A 16,558-nucleotide genomic window follows, 5' to 3' on the forward strand; every position below is an offset into this window, starting at 1 on the left:
TAACAAGGACTGGTGTAAGTGCGCTTGCATTTCCTTTTATGTTTCGGGGCGGTTGTTATCTTTTCTTTAGAGTACTTGAAATCAGCCCAAGTGAGCAGGATTTGTCACTGCATGCACAATTAAATGCAAACATGATACTTTTCAGAAATAAATAAACTAAAAATTCAAGTCTGCATTGCTCCTTCTGGTCTTCACTTTCACAGAGGATTTATTTAGTTTGCTTTTAGACAACTACTGGCAACCAGACATGGATGCTAATGAGATAACAAAAGCATTACTCATCTGCTTGTGGTAGTGCCCATGACACATCAGCCAACTGACCATAGTGAAGAACAGATGTGTCTCCCAGGTGAATCATGTAGCAAGCAGCAGAAGCAGTTTCTTTTAATAACGTAATTAAAGGTCAAGGATGACTATGTAGTGCAGTAAAACACCTTACCTGTTCGATACATTCTTTGGATAGTGGTGGAGAAGGAAAAGATGCAAAAATTATTACTCCAACATATAGATATGTTAATCCCACCAGGAAGTAAGCAATGGAGAGGTCTCTCACCTAAGGAAAAATAAAACCTTATTTTGGCCAGCACTGACACACCAAAACAGACAAAAGAAAAGGCTCAGTAGAAGATTTCTATTGCATTTTTACTGTTGCTTTTATATTCTATATTTTTATTATTATTTTACATTTTTTACTATTTTTACTATCACTTATTATTACTTGAATGGAGACTTCAAATCAGATCCTGGATCAGACCAGAAAGTGCAAGATAATTCAAACTGGAGACTGACAAATATTACACATTTATCTAGATATGCAAAGTATACAAGAAAAAAGATATTCCTATATAAGCAGCATGCTTTTGCTAGGTGTACAAACCATGAGTTGTCAAAACATACAAACTGAAAACTCTCCTTTCTTACATACACCTGTTGCTACCAGAGCCTTGGGGCGCAGAGATGGTTGTCAAAGACAAAACCCATAAATGCCCTAATTGGGATTAAAATTCTATGATTAAAGATATTGGCATACGCAGCTGCAGATATAATGGAGGATGACACACTACAAAATAGAAACCGATGCATCAGATATCTGTATGAATACTGCGATAATGGAAGAAACAGCCGATTCGCAATTAATTAAATTAATTAACTAAAAATACAAGTACAACCACATTAAAGCAAAAGCACGCGTATGCACAGAGGTATGTATGTTCTTTAGCTTATTATTGTATGATATAATGCCTCTTTTCTTTAAATTTGCATATCTGCTTTACTACTGAATTTCTATAAATGCTCTAGATAAATGCTCTAAATAATAGTCGAAGAATTTCAGAAGACAGTGCTAAAGCTAAGGAGATAAATCCACATTGAAGTGTATTACACATGGTCACTTCTGAAAACTTTGACAGTATTTCTGGTTTACCTAATAAGACACACAACGTGTATTCAAAGTTTGTTAGCAACATTTAGTACTGGAACACAAGCAGCAAATCTTCTCAAGTACTTTATGAAATTGCAGAATTCACAGACACAGTACAGTGACTTAATAGCAGTGTAGCTGGAGTTTTGTCTTTATCAACTCCTTTTTTTTTAGAGATAAAGACATCTTTATATTTTTACTAATTAATGAATTATATTCTGTATAAGTGTACACTATGCTACGAGACTATCATTACTTCATAGCAAACCATTTGTTCAGCTGCTGCTAATAATCAGCTTCTTAGAGGATTATCACTAATGTTTCAATGTATGGCCCTATTGTCCTATAACTGAGAAGCAAATCTTATTAACTCAGGCACAGCACCAAATTATTAGGGCCATATGGCTTACAGATCAGGATTCTATGGCAACCAGCCAGTTTACAGAACACAGGAGAAGCTCACTCACATCTCTGCAAGGAAACGCTTCTCCAAGAGTTTCTTCACGCTACTTCCTTAACAAAAGTGCATCTTATACTCTTGTGGCATCTTCTGAAGACAGGCAGTGTCCAGTGAAAATACGCACATGATAGATTATGTTAATCTAGTTTCTAGTTAATTAAGTTTCAAGAAAAGTTCAGAAGAAAACAGCTCTCATGATCATTTTGCCAGATCAGTGCTCTTTTTTGTCATCAGTTTAGAAGAAGCAGCCAAAATCCTTCTTATCAGACAAGACAGCACTGGTAATGCATACCCCATAGTATGTATAACAGTCCTTGTCCCCCCATCAGCTGCAACCTCTTTCTGTTTCTGGTCAGATATACACAGCTGGAAGATGCTTCTGTAGCCTCTACTGTCCTCATGCTTGTTGCTGAGTAACGACTACAAGCTTCAGCAGAGGTTGAGGAATACAATTCTATTTAAATTATTCCAAGAATTTCTTCATGCTGATGGAGGAAAGTGTACAGGCTTTTAGATCCCAACTACATCTTCAACAGCACCAATGCCAATCATAAGAAGTCATTTTTAAAATACTAAATATAATCATTCTAATTTCTTACAACTATTTATTTATGAGTAACTTTCATTAACTGCAGAAGCCAGACATGCTCAGAGTCAGATGGCTTTGCAGACAGATATGGACTCTCACCTCTTGAAGACAGTACTTGGACAATCTTTCAAAATATACCAAGGCACATTATTTGACAGAATTTGTTTAAAGTTGCTTTAAATTTGCTATTTTAAATGTATTCCCTGTGCATAAAGATAGCACAGTAACTATCAGTTGCTATTTGCATTTGGCTTACATACAATTTCTATGAACAAATGTCAAATTATTTTTGCTGTACAAGTACTTGCACTTGTGTGGTTTGTGATGTGAAAACAAACCCATGCAAATTCATTCCTTTGGACTACATTTGATTAAGGGTCAGTAGCAGGTGTACTATTACCTGTGAGTATATTAACTAGACCATGCTCCTAGAGTTTCTGAAGAGTGCTTGCTTTAACATAAAAACTAAATGCTGTGATAATTTTTATAATGTACTTTTATAGTGCATGACACAATACAGACTTGACTCCAGGTGCTATCACAACAAAAACAGTATTCAGATTTTGATTTCTGTAAGCAAAAAGAAGTAATAGTGGCAATCAAAAACCAAACTTTATCTTTCCTCATATACAACAACTGCATTGCAAATATCTGCTTCTCAGTAAGAAAAAGGGTTCTCTTTGTACAAACGTGTGCATATGTGACAGGAACACCTTTTGATTACTATTCAGGATACCTCAGTTCACTCTCTAAAGACCTTGACTATAAATACTGTTTAGACAGCATAATTACAGATAAAACTAAAGGACACATGGGGAGAGATAAAAGGATTACTTTTAAATAACAGAGCAATAATCGCATTTGTCTATTTTAAATTTAATATAAAGATCTTGACAGCTCTTTTCCCACTCAGGTGGAAGCTGCCTAGACATAAATACAGTGGTCCTTGCATCTAGAATTTATAATTTAAAAATGAAATGTAAAACAGATGGTTGAAAGAAACAAGTATATGGGGGATCAGAGTGGAAGAGAAGTATCACAGATAACAGGCAGGTCACAGTCCATAAGGACTCACACCTTGCTGCCTGCCAAGCCCGTTCTGAGTACACCTGAAATAACAAGCAGCTGCTTGTGGAAATTGGGCAATACTTCAGCTACAGCTATTGCTGACCAGGAGTTTTTCTGGTCAAGATATTCAGAATGATGCATTACAAGTGTCTGTGCACTTACAGAAAACTGGACTAAGGCTGGCAGCATTCACAGAATAGACACAGAAATTGGCTTCCTAAAAGAAGGATAAGTCTGACAGACCAGATGAATCTAACTTAGGGAGAGCTCTAATTGTACAAGAGATTATGTTACAAGCCATGGATGAAGACCCAGGCACAGGCTGGGTGCAGCGCAGTGAAGGCTCTGTGGCTCCCCAGGTATTTCCTCTGTGAAGATGAGAAGAGCCAGCAACTTTAAGGCCTTGTTTTCCCTGTCACGGGACTTGGGGAAAACAACTTATTTTTTCTTCAGTATTTTACTAGCTAGTTTGCAGTCAGTTTTAAGATAGAGAATTCTGTATCACTGTGTAGTAATGATTACTATATTATTACTATAATTACTATATTATTACTGTATTATTACTATAAAAGTAGCTTTTGACTGATGCACTTCAGATTGGTCACTTCTCAAAAGGCAGATGCTGCTTCTGTAATAACTTAACTAGACTCTATCTATAGCTTAACAACAGACTTTGCATGTTCAAGTGATAACATATAAGAGGACGATAAAAGTACTTCACTAAGATCCATAATGCTGTGCATAATCACACAGAATCACAGAATGGCCAGGATTGAAAGGGACCTTGACACCATGAATCTCCAACCCCCTGCTGCAGGCAGGGCCACCAACCTCCCCATTTCATACTAGACCAGGCTGCCCAGGGCCCCATCCAATCTGGCCTTAAACACCTCCAGGGACAGGGCATCCACAACCTCTCTGGGCAGCCTGTTCCAGCACCTCACCACTCTGTTGGCTGGAAAGAGAAACTGATGGTAGAGTATTATCAATGGAAGCTCATTCTGTTCTTGGTGAATAAACAGTGCTTCAGTAATGCAGAAAAGATATAAAACCCTCAGCTCTGTGCATTCCACAGACACCATCTGAACAAAAAATACTCTCCTATTCCCAGCCTTTCTCTAGGTATGTCCACAAAGAATTGTTAGGAGATAGCCCTTGCACACAGAGTGTGTCCTCTAAGCATACCTGTAGCTCTTGTGCTCGGCTTGTACAAACGTCCAGTTTGCTGAGGGAAGTTGCTCAAGGATCACAGAAGTGTACCAGATTCAAAACCAAAGAAACCCAACAAATAATCTTTCTTGGGTTTGTTAATTTTATGTGCAATCAGTTTCCAAACCAGTTCACTGTGCACTTGCACAAACATACTGATAGACACAAGAGGAAAACACTGGGAGACAGGAGCAGGGGGTATTTATCTCGCAGGATTACCGAATGCAGATCTGCAGATGAAAAACTATGCTCAGAGGGCTTCTCCAGGCTGTGCTGCTGACACTCGACTTACTTCAGTTCACTGCTCCTGTCCACACCCACACTCACCCACAGCACTGTATGGGAACAGCAGCTGGAGAAATCCTCCTCCCATGTGTGTTTTAAGCTTTGGACAGTGATATGTGCCTTTGACTAGAATGGAAGCTGCTATTGCTTTGGATTTCTGACTCCATAAAAGGCACGCTATTGTTTTTCTTATTCTTTTTCCACCTCTCCTAAGTAGTTCTTATTACCGCTAGTTTCAGCAATTTGTACTTTTGCAGATTGTCATGTTCTGTGCCTTTTCACAGAATGCTCACGGATGTGACATGTTGATAGCTTGATCCATTCATTAAGCAGCAGTATCCATTTGATCCCTGTGAGATACTGACATAAGAGTGTATCTTGTTGATACAAATATGCAGGAAGAAATTACCCTCTATCTGTGACCAATCACAGAAGTTGAGATCCATATACACACATAAATTTTCAACTTAGTCAAGCAGAGCAGTGAAATAATCACAAAACAGCTTTTTAGCAACATCAATATTTCACTAATACTTACAAAGCACCTTGCAGACCTAGGTGAAAAGCTTTTATAGGGTTACAACACAAAGAAACAGGCAAAAGAATCCCTAGCTAAATGCAACTCCTGGAACAACGCACAGATTTGGCTTCCTATTATAATGCTATATGAAAAGGTGCTCTTTCTGATCAGTTTAAACACACTTCTGCAGTGCAAGATTATTGTTGAGGACTGATTATTGTTGAGATGCATGCTGACCTCAAAATCCAACTTAAATTCTAGGAAGGGTGTTCAGAAAACCCCAAAAGCAGACAGCAGTTTCTTCCTCCTTAACGCAGAAAGAGCAAGCTGGAGAATATACCGGGTGCTGTCTTCACAGCTCTAACTGCTTCCTCCAATAAAAATGCAAGAGGTAAAGCAGCAAAGAGGCAGCAGTCCTTCCTTGCATACAAAGCTGACTGCAGAAATGACAGCGCCTTTAGAATGTGAAATCCACAGCTAAGAAAAACATAACATTCTCACTGAGAATAATTTACTTATTTTCTTTCTCCAGAGCATTGCTAACCTACTCTTTAGTTGTTAAACTTTTCAGAAATGCCTATAAAATACAAAAAGCCTTCCTAAAGGATTCATGACTCCTTTTCAGAGAGGTATCACTATCTTGGCTCGCAGGGACAAAAAAATCTTACTATTAAGATTTATCATAGCAAAAAGTCCTATCATCTCAATGCACTGGTACATAACCTGCACTTCATCTGAGTAAACAGATCAGATGTAGTAGTTTTTGACCCATCTAATACTTAAAAATATTTTTATGTTACTGTAACTTTCCAGCCAAGATTTTAATGATGCTAGACAGGAATCCCAGAATGCAAGTGAGAAAAAGAAATCAAATAAATGTATCTGAAATTCTTAACACTGTACCATCCTTACTCAATTTTTAAGACTAGAAGACATGAAGAAAGAGTGCAATTTCATGTGGATGAGCAGCACATAACAAAGGTTAAAAGACCAGCCCAAAGACTAGATATCACAGAAGTTCCCAACCCTGGCTTCAGCTTTGAGGATTTCCTAAAGAGGGTCAGGTTTCTCTCCAGATCTTAACTTCACTTCACAAATTCACTGAAGCAACTCTCCGAAGAGACATTATCTAGAACCCAACATACAGTTGGACAGAACTATAGTTGTATACAACAGTAGTTCAGGTCTCCATTAGAATCAGTTCTGTGCTTGAGATTCGCCTCTTTTTTGTTTTAAAATCCATGGCTTTATCTACAGCAACCTTGTCAGTTTTTCTGCCTCTTCTGTGTAATTTGGCCACTTAATACCAGCCTGATCACACATAAGCCTGGGATGTTCCTCAAGACCTTCATTTGAATAAATTTGTCATTCATCTGTTACTCATTGGTAGCCAGTATGTATAACTGGTTTCTTATCAGATCACAAAACCAATTTACATATTCTGAAGCTATTACAGTCTCTGGATTAATTTCAAGAGAAATAGACTGGAAAAAATAACTGTTGCATGATAATCTAGTTAAAAATCAGCAAAGCTTTGTGGAATTACTTACGTTGTTTTCTTGATTCTTGTTATTTTGAAGAAGAGTGATGACACAATTGTGAATGAAGAAGGCAAGCGTTAGAACCCCTGTGAGCTGAGGGAACAGAACTCTAAATTCTAAAGGAGGGGAGAAAAAGTGTTAGTAACTTGTTTCTGTGAAACAATGTCAATATGCAGATAACATATAGTGTGGTAGAGTCTATTCGCAAAAGCAAGAATGATCATATGGTCCTTGACCATAGCCAACACAAATATTTAATTAGGAAGAACAAAATGCATGAAGATGGTGGTTACTATATCACAGAGTCTCCAGTAAAGTTTCTTGCATGACCCCAGCCACTAAAGTCTACCAGGTTAATCTAGGACTTAAACATACAAGACTTCCTGCCTCTCAACAGTGTAACTGCAGAGCATTTTTGAGGCAGGAATTGGTTCCTGTAAATGTTCTGGTCCACAAAAATGGAATTGAGAGCAAAGCTATTATATACTCTGTGAGTTTCCTTTGTTTTTGAAAATGATGAAGATTAGCAAGCTGGTTATTACACTTCTAGAAGAAAACTGCCATATGCAGATGTTAAAGACGTGCTACTTCAAAACTAGGGTACAAGTCCCTTCTCTAACCCTTTATAGCATCAATGATGCCCTTTTTAATCTTTAGTCTCCATGGAAATAGAAGTGTATTGTTTCTTAAAATACTAGAAGGACTACGTTATGCTGAATATTTAAAGGGTCTGTTCAGCCTAAAGAAGAAAAAACTGAGAGGGGATCTGATCAATGTTCATAAATATCTAAAGTGTAAGAAGTAATTGGACATGGCCAGACTCCTTTCAGTGTTATATAGTGACAGGACAAGGGATTCTAGACAGTCAAAAACTAGAACATAGAAAGTTCCACACAAGAAGATGGAAGAACTTTACAGTGAGGGTGACGGAGCACTGGAACAGGTCGCCCAGAGAGGTTGTGGAGTCTCCTTCTTTGGAGATATTCAAGATTCATCTGGATGCCTACCTGTGCAACCTACTATAGGAAAACAGCTTTAGCAGATAGGTTGGACTCAGTGATTTCTAGAGTTCCCTTCCAACCCCTGCAATTCTGTGATTATGTCCACAATACTCTTCCTTGAAGTGCTGCAACTTATCTAAGAATTTACCAATGCCATAACATGATTAAAGCACCATCTTTGTTGATATTATAAAAAGATATATATATACTTGAGAGAGTTACAGGAATTGGAGGTGCCAGAGCTAGCTCAGCTTCTGGAAAACATAATATAGCAAAACACTCATCAGATGCTCAAAAACCTTCAGAGACCACACAGAGCTCTATGCAAGAATATCTAAATCAGCTTTCTCTAAACTGCTACGAGATGAGCCAGTTAAAAACACTTCAAGCAATTAACAAAGGACTCAACAAGTTTGACAGAATATACTTTCTATAAGGCTGGATTCACTTGTATTTGCAGTACCTAACAAGCATGATGTGCTACCAATAGATTCAGAGTGCAAGTTTTGGTCTTGTTTTCCATCCACTACTTTAATGTCAATAATAAAAATTGAATCATTAGATTCAGAATTTCTTTCAGCATTGTTTTCCTCATCACTATAACAACCTGCTGTAGCTGCATTTGTATGCATCACCTAGTAATGTTGCTGAAATAGTCTAACCACTGGGTACTGCACTTCTTACAAATGTAATGCTATATACCAGAGGGAGTGATTCAATTCAGTATAGGGTGACCTCATCTACTGGGTGGCAACAGTGCCTCTGAATTGGAACTGGACGGTCTTTAAAGGCCCTTCCAACTCTAATCATTCCATGATTTTACAATAATATTAGAAGACACAACTCCTGCAAAGAGTGGGGAAAAACAGCTTAAGATCTCTCTTTTGAGGTCTTCCAGACCAAGAATCTGATCTCTTTAGACTATCTGTTCATTCAGTAGGACTGTTTATACAAACATAACATCTCACAGAGTGATTTGTAATGTCATTCTGAGAGTGGGGGGAAAGCAAAACAACATTCAAGAAAGGAAAAAAGGATACCGGAAAGCTAACAGCTGTTGGAAAGTGGAGATTCCTGAACCTCTAGATGCAACTTCAGACAGCATTTCCTTACTCTGCTTACTTCACAAAGATGTTAAGAGGCGAACAAGACAGACATTTGTAAATCGTTTTAGAAAGCAATTAAGCCCATCATATATGTTTCATTACATTTTTAATTATCTTACCTGGTACAAAAAATTCATTCTCTGTAAACCAGTTGAATTCTAAGTGGATTCCCAAGTGAGCAGCCTTTACAGTAACCAAAAGAACCAAGTAGATAACTGAAACTGTACCTAGAAAAGACCAAACAAATACCAAGAGGCAATAGAAAGTATTTTTGCTGTGCTTTTCTTTGCTCCATCCAACCAGTTATCAGTAGCTGAAATTCTTACAGGTGGAATTCATTCTTAAAAATACAAAATAGTTCTAAATTTTCTTTTAGTTTCTTTTTTTTTATTGTCAGAGAGAAACAGCAATGCACTTGCACTGAATGCACACATTAAGCATGTCTAACATTCTGCAAATACGGCACTAGTCACAGTGAACCAGCAATCCCTCATGCCAGTTAGGTAGGGAGAGCTCTAGACAATAAGACATGGATTCTAGATTCAACTGTCAGGATTCTAATCATAAGACATAGCTAGCCAAAGATAGCACAGTTATCTCAATGTCCATTCATTCAGTCCTTGACTGAATAGCCCAGTGAGAGATGAATTAATGCTTACTACAGTTGTCAACTTTAAACTGAGAGATAAAAGTTTGATAACAATGCTTGATAACTTTAAAATTTGTCATGGTCATGGAGAACTTTGGTCATAATACAGAATTTGAACTCCATCTCATTGGTCCAGAGTCATCCAGCAACAATCTGCACTGCTAAAGGATTATGAATAAGATTACAGTTTATATAAATGGCTTGCTGTGTCTGCCTGTGAGACAGAAAGAATACGAACTTGGCTTCAGACACTTAAAAGAGAGGGGCAGAAGGGCAGAATAATAACTACTCAAAAATTGAAAGAAACCTTGCACCAGTAATTAAGGCTACTGTGATGCAACCTCCAGGTCAACAATACTATATTATTTCCAAGGCTACGAGATAAATTACAAAAATACAGTCAAAGACTAAGAAGATAAAAGGTTCTGTTCTTTAGGATCTACTTAACAGCTAAAATTGCCAACAGTTTCCTCACAATTTAGGTTTCCATAAGTATGAAGATAAGCAAGAGTTTTCCACCAAGATTCGTTTTAGTACATGAAAAATAGCTTTCCAATTCTTATCTGAAAAACTTACAAGATTTACAGAAGCTAAAGCAGCTTTGAAAACCTTCTGCATTAGATAATAATCAACTGGAGTTTGGGATAATTCATGCTTTAATACACAGGTTAGTTCTCAAGTGAAAAACAGATGCCTGTGATGGAGTGCTTATTTTAAAGGCAGATATATTTATGGCATGTCTCACCTGAAAAATGTTTTCTTAACCCTAAACTTGATATTCCATATAAACACTTCACTTTTTAGAAAGAAGCCCTATCACTTACTCAAATTCCTATAACGTATCTCCATTTATTAGATCCAGCAATAGCAGTTACAAGATCTAATTCACCGTCACACTGGTAAATACAGTCTTCAATTCCCTGCCTATTACCTTCTTTACAATATAGCTCCATCTTTTTCAAACAGTTCTGTATTTTCCACCTGTTTTTTTCCTCTTCTCTTCAGCATTGGCTTCAATGCAATGCCTTCCAACGTCATGAAAAGTAACTGCCCCCACTATCACTTATGCACTTTATTTACTTTACCATTCCCAACTGCTTTGCTCTTCTCTCTCAATGAACAAAAGCAAGGAGAAGTCACAGTTTTTGTCCTTGTAGTACAGAAAGGCCAGAAGCTGAGCTGAAGCAAAGTACGGCAGCAGGTTACAAGGACTGACTGACTGACGTTGCTGTGAATTAATACATTGATTACTGCCATATTACTTCAGGTCTAAAGTACTTATCTACAGTAAATAACTGCCTGTTCAAATACTTACCAGTTGAGTAAGGGTGTATCTGACTGTTTGGGCCAAAGAAGTACGTATCAAACACTGCACTGCAGTGTGTACTACAGTTTGGGAAAATTTGTTGCAAATACAATGGAATTTATATGGGATTATCAAGGGAGCAAAGGGAAAAAAATCATTTCCTACTAACCACAAGATTCAAGCAAAACAGGGTGGAAAGTCTGCAGGTAATTAACAAACCGACCTATGAATTGCCCAAGGTAGGATGCTGCTGGCAAGCTACTCACTGGAGTAGCTTTCAGTGTTTTCTACATACTTCAGACACAATAAATCAATGCCTTAGTACTACTTGTTACCTACCTAGGACATTAAACTTTGCAAAGAAGGATGGAGACTTCAGATTTAGCAGGGGTAGAAGAACAGCAATCAAGTAAAATGGTACTGTTTGTGATTTGCTCCACCACTCCTCGAAGAGCTGAAAACCTGTACTGTTGCCAGAAGAGAATATCATACTCTCGTTCTGTGGTGGGTGATCACTAGCAGCATTTGGACAAATGACTGGAAAGGAAAATGAAAATATACCCAGATGAAAAGAATTTCACTTGCACATATTTTTCACTGCTAAGATCCCCTAATTTCTGGATTGTGCTTTACCTTTAGGAAGAAGAACCAAAAGCAACATTTAACAACTCAGGTCTTACTTCCTGTTTGTTATCAGTAGTTCAGTGCTACAGTTTCCCTGCTGTGCACCTTGTACTATAAGCTGAGCACAACAGAAACACTCATTTGTTTGTAGCCTGAGTTTTGGCATAGGGTCTCCAGGCTTACCTACCTGCACCATGTCGTGTGCCTACACACATCTGCCCAAATTCAGCCAGAGCAGCACACCTCTACATTTGACTTCACGCTTAGCATTGCAATCTGTCCTGCACTCTTAACATCATATTAATAAATGCAAGCACATCTGTCTACAAAAGAACCTGCATCACTGCATGTTGCCTGGGAACAAACAAACATGTTGACAAGAACGCTATGATTACCACTGGAAGGTCTAAAACGATTTCTCCTTTCCAATATTGGCATTCCACAATATTTTATAGCCTGCCTCCCACACTGCCTTCATGTGTATTTTGTTACAAAGGCAAAGGTGTATGAAGTGTTCTATCAAGTTTTTTGAGACCACTATGTTACTTCATGAGTATTTTGTTACAAAGGCAAAGGTGTATGAAGTGTTCTATCAAGTTTTTTGAGACCATTATGTTACTTTCAGTATTCTTACTTGCATTACATTACTTGTAAGAGCACTGTTTTACAGACCTCGAAAAATGCTTTCGCTTTTTGTGATTTCCTTGCTCCCCCCAAATACCCAGCCAAGAGACATCTGACTATCCAGCAGCCCTTAGTTCTCTGCAGCACCTGCATTGAATCTTCCAGTAAGTGGAGGATGATATGGAATAGAGGAATATGATTTTCTAACTTTGTCTTCAAGTTACATCTCCTGCTGCCAGAGAATGGGATGAAACAGGAGAAGCATGAGAGACCACAAGAGAAAAAACACAGCAGCAGCTTCTGGTACCTTACTCATAAGGACTTAAGGAGAAACAGAGTTCAGCGCTAACTCAATGCAAATCAACTGGTTTTCAGAATTATTTCTGAGTTTCCTCACCAATTTCTCCCTCATCATTTCTGAGTTCCAAATAGCTGCACTCCAGAAACACTATTATAGCTGGCATGACACAGCTGTTTCTGAAGTGTTTCCCTATCCCCATAAGAGCTTAGAATAAAGAAAACTTTCAGCTTCATAAAATAGAACTAAACATCAAGTTACTTAGTACATCAAGGCAGAAAGACCTGAAGCTGATGAAGTGCAAGCTCCTGCCTTCACTGTGTGTTACACTCTGCCTACTTGAAAACTCTCAATCCATCTTCATAATTGAATGCAGATTCTTGTCTTAGAGCACGTTAGACTTATTTCATTCTGTGTTCAACAATTAAAAAAAATGCTTACAGCATTAAAATAAGTAAATAAATAAATTCTGCAGAGTTACTGAGGAGCAAAAATGCCCCAGCCAAGAATTTTCAACAGAAAACACGCTTCCTATGCCTCAGTTTCAGGATAAAAGGTTAAAATTCCTTAAGGAAACTCCTAATCACACAACTAATTGATCTAACATTCATGGCTTTTAGGAGTACCTAGCTGGGTATACGCTAACTTGTAATATATTTCTTAAGCCTTGCTCTCTCCCCCCCGCTGTTTCATTTTAAATTATTAATCTTTCCAAGTAGTTAACTGTAGAAGCAGAAACACCAGATAGAAAACATTAGCTTTCTAAAAACATAGTTAGAACTTAGTTTATACATTTTAAACTGTAAAATTCATGCATGAAAACTGCCTTGAAACTCCCCCCCCTCCAAACTAGTAAGTGCTTCTTACCCTTGTTACTTCCATTTGTGCCTGGAACAATATCTGTTACATTGATATCATGAACAAAGTCTGAAAAGAAAAAAATAAAATCTTATTAGCAATGTTCTGATTCTTCTATTAGGCTTTTATGTGTTAACTAAACAAAAATGTTAAGGAAACATTTTGAAAGAATAACATCAGAACTGCAATATGCAATTAGCACTTCCCACCAACCTCGGATGGGTATTTCAAGGACCACTGCACCACATGTTCTCAGCAGTCCCCTCCATCTATGCAATACCCAAGCATACCCTTTCAGCTGCTCATTTCTATTTCCCCAGCACACTTCCACCTGTCCCCGCTCCTTGACTGCAGTGTTGCATCACGGAGTACTGAGGAGATATATCTCAAAAATTAGTTTATTTTGGGACAGAAAAAAAAAAAGGTGTACTCAACCATAACCTTAATCCATACAGTATTATACAGATAAAGCTTCCTCTACTCATTTTTTCTAATCTTTCTTCAGAGCCTGAAGGATGTTGTTGTTTTTTTTCCCTCATTATTCCCAATAATGTCATGTCTGGAAAAATGTTTAAGTCTCAGTATCTACAGTCATCTCTCATAGTACTTTATCTCAACTGTACTCCTGTGCTACTTTACTGCAACCAAAAATATTTTCATGTTTCTCAAACTTGATCAGTAAGAAAATGCTGTCTCCTTATATTTACATATATATAGACGCATGCAGAAAACGCCCATCAGCATGGAAATTTAATTAGTATCTCTTTGGTTAAAATTTGCTTCTGCTGCATGTGGATGTATTATGCACACAGAAAATCAAATAGGGTAGAAGACTTCCGATTTTTAAAGCAATTAAGAGAAGCTTGTTTCTCATACAGAAAGGAATTTCTTTCCTAGAAAAAGACCTATTGTGATGATTCTCAAGTTTGTTTAACAGAATCAGAATGTTTTGGCTTAGAATAACTAAGGATTAAAATGCTAGCCTTATAAAGAAAAACAAATGAAACGGCCTTAAGAACATATGAATTAGGTCAGCTATAAAATAATGCATTCATTACTCAATAAAGTAATGTGTGTCCTTCAGGGATGGTGAGACTCTAATTAAATTTTGCGTAGGGGGCATAAGTATCTCTGCTGTTACATGCCTCAAAAAAGACTTGTTAATTACTTTCAAAACAGAAGCTTTTAAAACTTAGTAGTGCTATTCAACACTATTAGTCAGATTTTCAAAGCTCACAATTCCATCTTTCATTCCCATAACTCTACACACCTAATTGCTTGTATCCACAACAGCCTGTGTGTCTGCACACATACAAGGGTGTAACTAACCAAGATTTTCTTCTGTAGCAATGCCAGACTAAAAATTGTTCTCTTACTGTGCTACTGTTCATCATTCCTTTAAGGACGCTAGCAGAAAAATGGTCTATATGGCTATCTACATATATACATACTTCATTTGCTGGAATCTAGAGTTAAACTTCTTTTTTTTTTGCCTGACAGAACAGGACCTTGCCTAACAGAAAGGGACCTTGGAGTACTGATGGACAGTCGGCTGAACATGAGCCAGCAGTGTGCCCAGGTGGCCAAGAAGGCCAATGGCATCCTGGCTTGTATCAGGAATGGTGTGGTGAGCAGGACTGGGGAAGTAATTCTGCCCCTGTACATGGCACTGGTGAGGCCTCACCTTGAGTACTGTGTTCAGTTTTGGGCACCTCAGTACAGAAAGGACATGGAGGTGCTGAAGCAGGTCCAAAGAAGGGCAACAAAGATTGTGAAAGGCTTGGAGAACATGCCCTATGAGGAGAGACTGAAGGAACTGGGGCTGTTTAGTCTGGGGAAAAGGAGTCTGAGGGGAGACCTTATTGCTCTCTTCCACTGCCTGAAAGGTGGTTGCAGTGAGAGTGGGGCTGGTCTCTTCTCACAAGTGAGAGGTGACAGGATGAGGGGAAATGGCCACAAGTTGTGCCAGGGGAGGCTTAGGTTGGATATCAGGAAAACTTCTTTAAAAAAAGAGTTGTTAAGCACTGGAATAAGCTTTCCAGGGAGGTGGTTGAGTCACCATCACTGAATGTGTTTAAAATCTGTTTAGATGTGGTGCTCACGGACATGATTTAGCAGAAGGTTGTTAGAGTTAGGTTGTTAGTAGTTTGGTTACGTTGTGGTTGGATTTGATGATCTTCAAGGTCTTTTCCAACCTGCACAATTCTATGATTCTGTATTCTTAGGTGGAGATCTTTTTCATTAACCTGGATCATTCTGAATAGTTACATCAGCAGAAACAAAGAGGGGGTGAACATACAAAGTGGAAAGAAACAAGTTAGGATTGAGTTTGGAATTTTTTTCAAGCCCAACAATGAAAACACATTTTTTAAACTAGACCAAGAAGGCTGTACTCACTTGCAAATCAGTTAACTGGTACTTTGTCATTTATTAGAAACACATGCTGAGAAACTGAGAAACTGGCTTTGAAAACCAGATTTATAGGCATAAGTGACTATGCCTATAAATGCACACTTATTTATTCTCACTTGACTTTTCACAGAAAGTAATAAAATCAAGATTAAGTAAATGGGACAATCCTTTCTGAGTATAAACCAAAGTCTTGATCTTTAAACAAGACAGCTGTTTAAATTAACAAAAGATTAATACTTACTGTATATAAATTTTCCTGTGTTGAACAGAAAGTTGGACATAAGCACCCAATAAACGACCATGGCTCCAACAAGAGATACCATAGAAAATAAGAGGCTTGACCATTGACCAAAAGATCCAAAATAATACTTGCAAACATCTGGGAATTCCCAGTTTGAGGTATCTGTTAAAGCTGAAGAAGATTAAAAACAAATAAATAATAATAATTAAAAAAATTAGAAATCTAAACAAAATGTTATGTTATATTAGGGTCACTAGAATTCTTCATAAAAGAACAAGTTGATTTTTTCTGAATTCTGACACAAATTCATAGGATTTCCAAGAGCTAAGAAAATTGCTGTTAAATTT

At 37.7% G+C, this 16,558-nt stretch overlaps 1 protein-coding gene across 4 annotated transcripts in view; it reads right to left on the bottom strand.

The window, feature by feature from the left end:
- SLC38A9 (solute carrier family 38 member 9) overlaps positions 1–16,558 on the bottom strand; it is a 54,062-nt gene that overhangs the window by 21,996 nt on the left and 15,508 nt on the right. For 3 of the 4 annotated variants that reach the window (XM_085212844.1, XM_085212845.1, XM_019610182.3), the window contains exons 7-12: positions 16,212–16,382; positions 13,568–13,627; positions 11,494–11,691; positions 9,319–9,426; positions 7,102–7,208; positions 440–553 (exon numbers count right to left, since the gene is read on the bottom strand). In XM_085212844.1, the coding sequence (XP_085068970.1) occupies positions 440–553; positions 7,102–7,208; positions 9,319–9,426; positions 11,494–11,691; positions 13,568–13,627; positions 16,212–16,382 (758 nt within the window). The remainder of the gene's footprint in view (positions 1–439; positions 554–7,101; positions 7,209–9,318; positions 9,427–11,493; positions 11,692–13,567; positions 13,628–16,211; positions 16,383–16,558) is intronic. The other variant, XM_085212846.1, reaches the window with a different exon arrangement.

The sequence above is a fragment of the Meleagris gallopavo genome, chromosome Z (assembly GCF_905368555.1).
Source record: "Meleagris gallopavo chromosome Z, MGAL_WU_HG_1.1, whole genome shotgun sequence".
Taxonomy (NCBI): domain Eukaryota; kingdom Metazoa; phylum Chordata; class Aves; order Galliformes; family Phasianidae; genus Meleagris; species Meleagris gallopavo.